The sequence below is a fragment of the Pelodiscus sinensis genome, chromosome 5, assembly GCF_049634645.1.
Source record: "Pelodiscus sinensis isolate JC-2024 chromosome 5, ASM4963464v1, whole genome shotgun sequence".
Classification (NCBI taxonomy): domain Eukaryota; kingdom Metazoa; phylum Chordata; order Testudines; family Trionychidae; genus Pelodiscus; species Pelodiscus sinensis.
The window spans coordinates 22233585-22246415 of record NC_134715.1 but is presented as its reverse complement, the minus strand read 5'-3'; the positions used below and the strand labels follow the sequence as shown (position 1 = coordinate 22246415).

The window sequence follows — 12831 nt, the reverse complement described above, 5'->3', positions numbered from 1 at the left end:
CAATTTAACTCTGTCATGCCTCTGTATGTTTTGGTCTTTATTTACCAAAGAAAAGACCCTAGAGGCAGTCCACTCTCAGAAGTATAATCTCTAGAGGCACACAGAAGAACAGACATAGCCAGTTTTTAACATTTGTGTGGCATTGTTTTCTTTTCTTTTATAAAAAAAAATAGCCAGTGTTAATAACTGTGATTATTTTGCTTGGCTATAAATCATTTTCCCCCTAAGATATGAAGAAGAAACTCTGTGACTAAATTAATGGGAGTCACACCTCTGAGTTGGCAGTACGGGGAACAATTACTATAATTAAGAGTTTTCCCATTCCTGTTTTCCAAATATTTTTAGTAATTTTTAAAATAAAATTACTTGGCACCCAGCCATTTAAAATGACCACTTTCTATGCCACACAGTATTACCCGTGGCAGCTCCAGTAGCAGAGTTAGGGATGTGGCAGTCCCAAAAGCAAGGCGGGGCTGGGGCAGCCCCCTTAGCGGGGCCAGAGCTGGGGATGCACAGCCATGGCAGCCCCAGCAGGCTCAGGGATGCGGCAGAACTATAGCCTGGCAGTGGGGGGTGGCTAGGGCTTGCAGTGGGGAAGGGAGGTGAGTTGGGGGGTCGGTAGCAGGGGACTTCCCATGGTCTGGTAAATTCCCTCATTCGGAACCAGTCAGGTCCAACCTGTATAATGATTTTAAAGCACAAGTGCATGTCAGCAAAAGAGACACTGAGACTAAATAACAGTGTTTGTAATTTTTTGAGGGAAAAATTAATACTTTGAAGCAGACTTCAAAATCCTGAATTTGAGGGATAGGAAGTAAACAAAAGTAAAACTGCCTTTAGCTTGAAGATAAATAATCTCAAGGGGTAGGAATAGCTCAGTGGGTTGAGCATTGGCCTGCTAAACCCAGGTTTGAGAGTTCAATCCTTCAGGGGGGATCTGGGGGCAGGGATGGTACTTGGTCCTGCTGTGACGGCATGGAACTGAACTTGATAACCTCCCAGAGTCCTTTCCAGCTCTATGAGATGGTATCTCTCTCTATATATAAAACCTTAAAATGAAGATGTAAGAACTTTGCTTCACAAAATAGAAGATCATATTTTAGATATGAGATGTTTGACTTGAACCTGCTTCAATGCTGCTTTGTGAAATTTGGAAGTATGGAACTTCCAAAAACTTCCCTCTCCTCTTCTCTCCCTCTGCTAGGCCATGTTCTCTTGTTTTCTCTGTGGCTTCAAAGTTAGGACATTTAATCCCATAAAACAATCTATTAGATCAAATTTATTAACAGATGCAACCCAACAAATAATGTAAGAGGATTTTTTAAATGTATGTAGCTTCTCATAGTTTAAAGCAAAACAGAAACTGTTTTTATTGACATTTGGTCAATTTTTCAACAATGCCCAAGTGTGTTAGGAGCATACGCCATATTTTCAGAAGTGAATTAGCTATTTAACAACCCAAATGCAATTGTCTTTCAATGAGACTGTCTTTTTTGAAAGTTTACTCATTGAGGCTAAGCTGTTGTGGGATATTGCATTCAAACCTTTACTTCAAACCTTTACGTTATTTTGGTTTTGCTTTCCTCCAACCTAAAATGGATTAATATTATATATATTATATTTAGGGCCTCCATTCAGCATCTCTCAAAACAATGGGAAATTTTATAATACTTTTTTGGACTAGGCAAGAATCCTTTGCGTGCTTTTGGTACTTAGCTACTGGCAACGTTTATTCTCCACACATCACAAGTATAGCTATAAACAGAGTGTCACATGAACCACTTTCTGGTTGGAGGCATTAATCCTTATGTCACAAACCCATAATACTCTATTGTTAATGGAACTTATCAGCTCCTTTGGGGTATTGTCAAGTTAGAAAATTAATTACACAAAAATTGAAGGTTCAGAATAATTACCCTATATTGGAACTTTTTCCTTTATTAGGATGGGCAGCATGTTACTTAATATATTCTTTTAAGTAAAGTTTTGCTAATTTGAAGAATCCCTAGAATTTCTCAGTGTTTTTCAGGAATATGCCAATAAACCAGTATGGAAAAAAAATACTCTGCCTTCTAATGATATAATCTTAAAACCTATCCAATGATTTTTCTTCCTGAAATATTCAACATATATTCAGAGTGCTGGATGGGTTGAGGAATTAGAAATGAACTACAGTGACTTTCTTCTCCAAGTGTCTGGTTCACTTCCAGCCCAGGATTGACAGATACCATCTGAAGGCTGTTTCGTTTGTTGGTACCCCTGGAAAATATCCACAACTGGCACTAATTTGCTATCAACCTTGTTAGCTGTTTCAGCAGAGAGAAAAACTAATGAGCACAAGGGATTAACGTCCCGTTCCTTCTAGAATAGTTAGGCAAGAGGGGGTGGGAAGTGTATGTATGTGTTTGGGATGTGAGCCACTATGTTTGAGGCTTGGTCTACATTAGCAAACACTGAAAATCCACACCCCCTAGTGACACTGTTATACCATCCTAACTCCTGGTGTAGACAGCGCTATGTTGATGGGACATAGCTATTACCTCTTTAGGAGGTGGATTAGATGGGAGAAGCTCTCCCATTGGGATACACAGCTTCTTCACTGAAATGCTTCTTCACTGCTGCAACTTAAGTGTAAACAAGCCCTAAGTGAGTATAAGAGATGGGGACAGAGTAAAGCAGGAGAGTACATAGGCATCAAGTAAGAAGATGATCTGAGAAAATGAAAGGATATGTGGGAAAGAAATAAGAAGAAGGAGGAGGAAAGTAAATACTGAAAGACAGAAGAAAAGAGATACCACGTACAGCAGAATGACAACAGAAAGAGAAAACAGAGGAAGGGAAACTAAGTAAGCTACTTAAATATTTGCATTTACTGATGTTTAGTGCCAAAATATGACTATAGTACAGATTCTGCAAGTGAGTGTCAGAAGATAGCTGGGCCTCTGAAAAGATCTGGGTCCCAGCTTACCTCTGAGAGGCTCCACATGGGGGAATGTGGCAAGTGAACTCGCCGAATAACTGGGCTTCAGTTAATTAGGAAGGAAAGCCCCATGACATGAAAAAAGTCTAGGGATCATGGAAGGAAAGGAAGAGGAATCTGGTGGAGAGAATTCCCCCAGCAGACTGATGAGAAAATGCCTCATAAGCCAACACTCCCATACGGGAGAAGGGCAAGAGGCTGAGGAAGCCCACACAGAAGAGGAGAGGTAGGAACTTGTTTAGGTGCAATAAGGGACAGAGTTGGTTCTCATGTTCCAAACAACCTAGTGGAGTGGATGGAGCCTAGGGTTTTGGAGAAGGCTCTAAACCTAGGAGACCTAGAGCTGTCTAGCCTCCACTAGTACCACAGGGCTTCTAACTGTCCATTACCCTGAAGGAGGCAGAGACTATTAAGAACTTGGCCAGAGGATTGGGTCATGACAAGGACTTGATAACACCATATTGAGTGTGGGAGTATAAGGAGGAGCAAACAGCCATCATTTCAGTGATCCATAAAATTCTACCTTAACTCCCTGCAATTTACTAAAGCCATTTGGACATAATTTATCTCTACTGCCAGGCATTTCTGCATAATCGATACCTGTGCTCATATATAAAGAGCCAGGGTAAAATTTTGTAAACTACACAAAAGATACTGCCCAGAATGATTCCCTCCGCCTCTCCAGCTTGAAAGGAAAGTGTGCACCAGAAAAGAAGGTGGCTGAGATGAAGAACAGGGCACCAGGCTGAGGCAAAACAAAGAGCGTTAGAGTTGTCTGGCTGCAAGTATCAGCACATTGTGGAGTGTTCAAAATATACAAATGAACCATTGCACACCTACCAGCTAGGTCCTGAGATTTACATATGGACCATCATAGGTAATGACACACAGCACATTTAACTCCAAGCCCTTGGTTTATTTTCACCTCACAAACACTTCTTCCTATCCCATACTTGTTAAACATGAAGGTGTCCTTTGATTGTAAATGTTACAGATACCTTACAAAATACTCTGTAACAGAATGGATCCTATTCCTGGAAGAGAGGTTTGATCTAAAACAAATGAACAAAAAAAAAATCACACCTGACACTTTCCTGGCTGAGATCTCCCTGGGAACTAGTACTAATAGAAAAAAATGCAGCAATGTTACCTCTTGACCTGCAATCACTGATATAATCCATTAGGCACCTCTAAGAGTGTTTTATCTTCTAGTGTTAAAATTTCACAAAATATCTTATGCATCCATGAAATTATGACTTATGAGATGGCATCTTGGAGGAGAAATCAGATCAGCTAATTAATATGTTTTTGAGAGTATTGACATTTTATATAAGATACAGCAGAAACAGTTTGTTTTTATTTAATAATAAAAAAGAAACTCTAATCAGAAACTTTATTTTACTTAATACATGTACAGTAATCCAGATTATTTTTATTGGCCCTCAGAAGAGTGTGAAATTGAAACTCTATATGGATCTTTCTTTCCCATCTACAGAATGTACTGTACTTAGTCAATTTGTCTACATTGTGGAATTTAAATATGTGATTTAGATATATGAGAAAATCACATTCTATGGTGTTGGAATGGCAACCTTTGCTACCTTTAATCAGAAAAGGGAAAATGTTGAATGCCATGCTCATGCTACCCAAGCACAGTAGCAGATACATTTTTCATTTGAAAGAGAAATACCTTGCTCTTTACATTCTGAATGTAAACTTCAATTGGAAAAATAGCTGACCCCATATGCTAGGGACTAGCTCTGTGCTATGCCTCTTGTGAACATCCATGGCTTTCGCCATTGTTTTCTTTATCTGTCACTATCTGATTCTCATACAAGTTATATAGGACTTTCTTTTTAAGAAAACAGCCAATCCAGCAATTCCACTGATTGCGTTATTTCAAATGCTTCACATTGCTACCTTCATCATTTACTGATCTGATCATATGGCACAAAATGTGAAAGGACAATAAAACTTACTGTTTTGAGCCAGGGCTTGAAGCAGGCAATCCAAGCATCCTTCCAAGCTATCTGCTGTACTGTCTACGGCTGTTATCTTCAGCTTCTTCAAGGCGTCACTTAGATTATCTGCTTGATTAACAAAAAAGAGAGAAATTGGTGCTCTCATCAATCTGATAGCTAATATATTTAGAGCAGTGGCTCCCAACCTTTTCTGAGCATATGGACCCCTTTTCAATCAATTAAAATTTACAGACCCGCCACCAACAATACAGCTCTACCTGCAGCCTGCAAGTCCCTTAGCCTGTGCTACTTCCACAGTGGTGTCCCTCAGCCCACACTGCTTCCTGAGTGGGCTGAGGGACTTGCTGGCTGTTGGCATGGAGCCCCTTAGCTCAGCTGAGCTGAGAGGCTCAGTCAGCGTGTGCTGCTTCCCGAATCACAGGAAGCAACGTGGATTAAAGGACATGCTGGCTGTGAGAGGCTCCATACATTTATTTTAATTTCTACTTTAAACTTTCCATGGACCCCCTACAGTTCCATTGCAGACCACCAGGGGTCCGTGGACCACAGATCGGGAACCACGGACTTAGAGCATAAATAGTAACCATAAAGTAAAGGGCTCCTATTTCAACAATGTGTCTGTGTGCTGAGGATTTAGAGAAGCCAATTGTTAAAGGTTTTGGGGAAGAAAATCAAGCTTTTCTGAATATGTTTTCCATTCTGTGTGTGAGAATGAGATGCCACATTTATAAAATGTTACTGACCAACTTTATCATTGGTATTCCCTCAGTTCAGCAAGTTGGGGAAACCAGCTGCCACACCTCTGCTTCCATTTTGCTACTTGGAAAAAGTATGCTATGACAAACATAAGAATGGACATACTGGGTCAGATCAAAGATCCATTCGACCCAGCATCCTGTCTGCCGATGCAAGGTGCCAGTGAACTGAACAGGCAATGATCAAGCGTTCTCTCTCCTGCCATTCATCTCCACCCTCTGACAAACAGAGGCTAGGGACACCATTCCTACCCATCCTGGCTAATAGCCATTAATGGACTTAACCTCCATGAATTTATCTAGTTCTCTTTTAAACCCTGTTATAGTCCTAGCCTTCACACCCTCCTCAGGCAAGGAGTTCTACTGGTTGACTATGCACTATGTGAAGAAGACGTAATTTCATTTGGTGGCACCTAGTTCTTATCTTATGGGAACAAGTAAATCTTTTCCTTATTCACTTTCTCCACACTACTCATGATTTTATATACCACTATCATATCCTCCCTTAGTCTCCTCTTTTCCAAGCTGAAATGTCCTAGTCTCTTTAATCTCTCCTCATATGGGACCCGTTCCAAACCCCTAATCATTTTAGTTGCCCTTCTCTGAACCTTCTCTAATGCCAGTATATCTTTTTTGAGATGAGACCACATCTGTACTCAGGATTCAGGATGTGGGCATACCATGGATTTATATAAGGGCAATAAGTTACTCTCCATCTTATTCTCTATCTTTTTTAATGATTCCTAACATCCTGTTTGCTTTTTTGACTGCCGCTGCAGTCTTCAGAGAACTATCTACGTTGACTCTGAGATCTCTTTCCTTATTAGTTGTAGCTAAATTAGCCCTCATCATATTATATGTATAGTTGGGGTTATTTTTTCCAATGTGCATTACTTTACATTTATCCACATTAAACTTCATTTGCCATTTTGTTGCCCAATCACTTAGTTTTGTGAGATCTTTCTGAAGTTCTTCACAATATGCTTTGGTCTTAACTATCTTGAGCAGTTTAGTATCAAAAGTGAACTCCTTTTGAATGTTTTCAGTAGCAGGAAGGATGAGGAGGCGGGGGAGAGAAAAAGTAATTGTAAATGCCATTTTCTGCTTAGCTGTAGGTCTTTCTGTATGCATTAGAGTGTTCCATCTTAGTTAGGCACACAAAGCCCAGTTAAAGATATGGCTAGGCTCAAAGTTTTTTAAATAAGGACCTGACCTAATATAATAGCACAAGCAGTTTGTGTGTTGATTGTGCAAACTGTTGCTATTTATATTCAACTAATCCATAAGGAAACTTCTGGAAACAAAAGCCTTACTGCATATATCAGATTATGAAATAACACTTTCTCCCCAAAACAGGCAGTGGAGGAATATTTATTCTCATAAACTGATTGAGACTACCAGTGCTAGCACCTCAAGTAGTCTGTTTATTCAGAGGCAAGGAATAAGTGTTAACAGCTGCAGTATAAGTCTTTTCATTTTGCCAGCTGATGACTAACCTCCGTCTGAATGGGCTATCCTTTTAAAATACATGGGTGGTAATTCAGTTTCCATGCCAACTCAATCAGCAATCAGAGATACTTACTCAAAATAGGTAACATTAAAAACTGTGTAGTTTTCTACTGTTCTCCAGTGAGTAATATAACGGTCCTGATCCAAATCCTGAGGACTGTTAGCTGCTTTGCCCTACACACTCAAGGTAGCCCCACTGGGGAAACAGACAAACAATGGGCAACAGAAGAAATAAATATTGTAGAACTTGCCAAGGGAGGGGGGCTAGCAAAGTTTCAAGACAGGAAAGATGTGCAAGGAGGTGACCTTTAAGCAGAAGACTAGAACAAGCCAGACCTGTCTAATTAGCGGTGCCTACGGCATCTGGGCTGGCAGTGTGGGATTATATTAGTAGAACCAATTGGGCATGAAGGAGCTGATTCCCCAGTTAAGGGCAGCAAAAAGCCTAGGGGTGACACATAGGTAGGAAGTGGAGATGTAAGCTTATCAGATAGTCAACTAGTCCCTCGACTTGTTGCTCCCCTCCTCACGCTACTATCAGAGGCAGAAGGGGGGAGGGCAGGAGCTGGAGCTGGTGCTGGAATGAACTGTCTTAAAAGCCAGTCCCCCTCCCAGCACTGTCTCCATGGGAGGCAGGGAGCAGTAGGGAGTCAGCTGGGTTGTGCCCCCTCCCCACTGCTGCCAGCTCTTAATACATTTAAAAGGCAGAACTGCATCAGGGTTAACTCCAGGGGCTGGGAGCTAACCCTGCTGCAGCTCCCCTGCTTATCAACTAATCAACTAGTCGATGGAAATTGCATCAACTAGTCGATTAGTTGATTAAATTTACCATCCCTAGTAGGAAGAAAGAGTGAAATACTTTTGACGAGAATAGGCTCCACAGAGAACCCTGAGTTTTTGAGGGAAAGGCTTCAGTCAGGGAAGATTTGGGGGTCCACCAGTGTAAAAGACTGGGACTCTGGACTTGATGGGGATTCTGAAAACTTTATTTTGGGAATGATTTGATGTTAATAAACTAACTGCCCTGGTGAGGTGTTGATGAACCAGAGAAGAACTCATTTGACAGTTTGATTTATGGATAGTTTAAGGAGTCCTGAGCTGAAGAAGAGAGAAACTAAGGTGCCTGAAGAATGTTGTCAGACCACAAGGCTATACTTGGCAGGTGCCTGGTTCACTCATAACCACAAACCCATATTTGTTAGATTAACTGTTTAATGACCAGTGACATTTGTCACAAGACACATTTGCAGACTAATATTTGACCTGCATTTCTTTCTACATTCTTATCATAGTGTTCTACAACCCCTCCCATCCACTTTCTCTTTCTCTTCTGAACTCACAACAAATTTCTCTCTATACCATTGTTTTTTAATGTTTCTCCTCTTTGTCTCTCCCACCTGCAGGCACCTACTCACAGCCCATACAGATACTGACACACACCGCTTGGAAACTTCAGTGAACACTTAAGAGTGGGAGGACTAAATCTACTAGACCTAGATACAAAAAGTGTGAGCCCCTCTGTCTGGGGATACACCTAAGTAAAAATCCTGCCTCCATCTATTTCTGCACAGCTGGGAAAGAGGTGGCTGCTGACATTGGTACCAGGGTGCCATTCCTAGACTACGCTCAGGGGCTTAATAGTTTATAGAGGCCTGTCTCTAGATGGCATCTAATGAATATGAAGCTTTACACTTAAACTCCACATGCTGCTTGAATATGGGAATTTTCACTCTCTCTGGTTCTCACTCCCACCCCACAATCTGCAAGTGAATTGGGGATGTTTCTCTGCTTCTCTACCCATTACCCAGCTTTCTACCTGCTGCAAATGGAGTGTGTGTGTGGTGATGGGGTGTTTTATTAATGATTATTATTATATATCAGTGTCTGCTACTCTCTCACTCCCTTTAGTTTCCATTTTTGGGGGTCCTGCTTACCAGGGATCAATTTGACACTCTACCTCAAGCTTTCCTGTGCAGGAATGAAGTGAAATTGACCTGATGCTTGTCAGTTTCACTGCAGCCCTCAGATATCTGAAGAGCAGCAGCAAAAACTGATGAAACTGGACATTATTCTGATGGAGTATGTAAAAGCTGTGAACAGCAACTGTGGCCCTGCAGTTTTCTACCTGTAGTCTTAGGAAGACAGTACTGAAATCAACTATATTGGTTCATGTGTGGAGTTACCTTTATGTCCTTAAGGGTTAAATCTATATATCTAAAATGATACCTTCAGGTCTACAGAAAGTGATGGCACCCACCTGGGAAAGCCTCCTCCTGACAACACCCGCCAGGATAGATTTGGATTTCAGTTAGGCTAGTCTCAAGTAACAATCAAACTGAACACATAGCTGAGGTCAGAATCTATCCTTTCTCTAACTATACGCAACTGCTGGCTTCAGTGAAAAGAGAAACAGGATGAACTGGCATAAACTTGCAAAACAAGCTAGCTGGATAACCATCTTCTCAATTGCAGTAGTGCCCCAGTAATAGTTAATGCTCTTTATTGGCTACAAATGTCCACAATCTATTCTTGAAAATTTACTTTAAGCAACTAATCTACTTCACTGTGCCATGAGAGCCACCTTTTCATCACTGATATAGAGTGGGAACAAATACAATCTGCAATCCTTTCCATTCAAAGGATAATCAACTGCAAAACACTTTATCTTCCCTTGACAGTATATTTGAGACCGTTTTTAACAAGAACCTTGAGGACCATGTAGCAGGGATTCCTTAAATATAATGAGGCTAGTAGGAGGAATTCTGATTTGGATACTGCACATCTGCAATTATAAAGTTCAGTCAGATTTGTGGGCAGAGGAAGGAAATTAGTGTTCTGCAGTTTAATTTTGTTTTTGTAGTTCGTGGCAAAGACACACAGAGAATTAATTGGGTAACTCATTTTTGTATACATATCTATTATATATTTGACAGAGTTTGTCTGTCTGTTAAAAAACTCCTCCTAAATGGTAAGAGTTAGGACCACTAAATTCAATATGTAGCTTCCTCTTATCATAATTTACTTACAGCAAGGTCAGGGTTTGGTTGTGCCAACTGGGATGTGCCTGGAATGGGATTGCTTCTCAGAAAACCATACAGAAAAGCGACAATCAAGTACAGCCCTCAAAATTGACATAACTGAGTGAATGCTGAAAGAGACTGAACAAGATGAGCTAGAAAAATAGGATGAACTTGTAATACGATTGCTTCTCAATAAACCTTGCAGAAAAGGAGACAAAATGGAGAATTTTGGAGTAGTGCAGTGTTTTGGCATAGCTAAAGCAATGCTTAAGGTTTGAAAACTAGAAGACAATGTTATTGGAAACCAAACTTACTATAGCCCCTTTTTTATTAAAACATAGTAAAGAGTTTATAGGGATGAAGAAAACAAATACACTTGATGGAATTGATCCATTTTAAAAATTTACTAAAAAAATAAACAGGCAAATTTTAACAATCGGATTTTTTTAAATTCTGAAATAAAAATTAATAAAAACAACACTATTTTTGAAAAATTCAATCATTTAAATAAAGTGTGCGCATTTTTCTTTTATTTAAAAAAATTTAGTTAAGCAATGAATAAATAAATTCCAGTTATCTGATGATGTTCAAGTCAAATAAGTAAAAAGTTGTGGACGGCAAAATATTTGTATTCTAGGTAGAGCTGTTAAAATATTTTATAAAAAAGGATTCTTTTATTTCCTCAGTTATTCAGTATTCAACATAGTTAGCCAGCTCTAGTTCTAGAAGATCTTGTTAAGTAGAAAAGACACAAGTTAGTATAGTCTGTGGAGTAAAATAAATAAATAAACCAACCTACCACTATGCAATTAAATATGAAAAACAACCCTGTCTTTATACAAATATGCTCTAAGATACCGAGGGGAGCATTAAAAGGGAATTTCAAGCACATCTGAAAGCAATGAAATATCCCCCATACCTCAAAAGTGCTTCATTTGAGGGACATTTTTATCCTTCCTGCACTAGGTATTACAATGCATTAAAGAGGAACAGGATCACTGGATCTTGTGGGACTGGGAAAACGTTGCTGCTTGTTCCTGTTTTACCCTGCTATCCTTCTAGGGGGTTGGAGCTTGAGGGGAGTGAGAGGAGTTTATTTTTTCCTATTTCTCAGCTGGGGGCCACATCTGCAAGGTTTTTTGTTTTTTTCTCCTTGCTTGGGGCCAACCTAGCTCAGTGGGAGGTGGGTTTTTTTGGTGCTTTTTTTTTCTTTTCACTTGTTTGTGGTCCCCGGCAGATTCTTCAGTGGGTAAGTGGCCCCTGGTTCCCCACCCCTGATTTAAAGACACGGGAGTAAGAAACAAAGTAAGTAGATTTCAATGTGCTTTGCTGTTTCGTATACATCATCAACAAGACAATTATATATAGAAATGAAATTATATACTTTAGTCAAAATGTTCAAATCTGGGTACCATCTGAATAGATATTTATGGATTTAAAAAACAGACAACCTAATTTACAGCACTTGCAGCTCTCTCTAGCTTTAGTGGTAGCTGAGGGTGCTTGGTGCCACTGAAAATTAGCCTGTGGGTCTTTTTAGTAGCTTCAGGGGGTAGCCGAGTTGTTTTTTAAGTTTATCCTGTACAAACTAAGAAATGGTCTGGTAGCACTTTATAGACTAACAAAACATGTAGATGGTATCATGAGCTTTCGTGGGCACAGCTTCTTCAGATGACCGGAGAGAACATCCGGCTAGATCATCAGACTCAATGGATTGTGATCAATGGCTTGATGTCTAGCCAAATGAAGTGGCCCAAAAAGTCAGTCCTGGGGCTGGTTTTGTTCAACATCTTCATTAATGATCGGGGTGATGGGCTGGATAGCACCCTTAACAAGTTTACAGATGGCACAAAGCTGGGGAGAGAGGTAGATCTTCTGGAGGATAGGGATAGGGTCCAGAGTGACCTAGACAAATAGGAGGATTGGGCCAAAAGAAATCTGATGAGGTTCAACAAGGACAAGTGCAAAGTTCTGCACTTAGGATGGAAGAATCCCATGCACTGCTACAGGCTGTGGACTGTTTGGCTAAGCAGCAGTTCTGCAGAAAAGGACCTGGGAATTAGAGTGGACAAGAAGCTGGATATGAGTCAACAGTGTGCCCTTGTTGCCAAGAAGGCTAACAGCATAGTGGTCTTCATTAGTAGGAGCACTGCCAGAAGATGAAGAGAAATGATTATTCCCCTCTATTCCATTCTGTGAGGCCACATCAGAAGTACTACCTCCAGTTGTGGGCCCCCTTCTACAGACAGGATATGGACAAATTGAAGAGAGTCCAGTGGAGGGCAATGAAAATGATTAGGAGGTTGGGATGCATGACTTAGGAGGAGAGGCAAAGGCAATTGAGTTTATATAGTCTGCAGAAGAGAAGATTTGACAGCAGCTTTAAACTACCTGAAAGGGGGTGAGGGAGATTCCAAAGAGGATGGAGCTTAGCTATTCTCAATGGTGGCAGATGACAGAACAAGAAACAATAGTCTCAAGTTGCAGTGGAGGAGTCTAGATTGGATAGTAAGAAAAAAAAACTATTTCACTAGGAAGGTGATGAAACACTGGGATGGGTTGCCTAGAGAGGTGGTGAATTCTCC

At 40.4% G+C, this 12831-nt stretch overlaps 1 protein-coding gene across 7 annotated transcripts in view; it reads right to left on the bottom strand.

Annotated features, from left to right (window-relative positions):
• Window positions 1-12831, bottom strand: part of RAP1GDS1 (Rap1 GTPase-GDP dissociation stimulator 1) — a 157272-nt gene that overhangs the window by 93555 nt on the left and 50886 nt on the right. For 5 of the 7 annotated variants that reach the window (XM_075929642.1, XM_075929637.1, XM_075929639.1 and 2 more), the window contains exon 2: window positions 4960-5070. In XM_075929642.1, the coding sequence (XP_075785757.1) occupies window positions 4960-5070 (111 nt within the window). The remainder of the gene's footprint in view (window positions 1-4959; window positions 5071-12831) is intronic. The other 2 variants (XM_075929638.1, XM_006130131.3) reach the window with 1 other exon arrangement.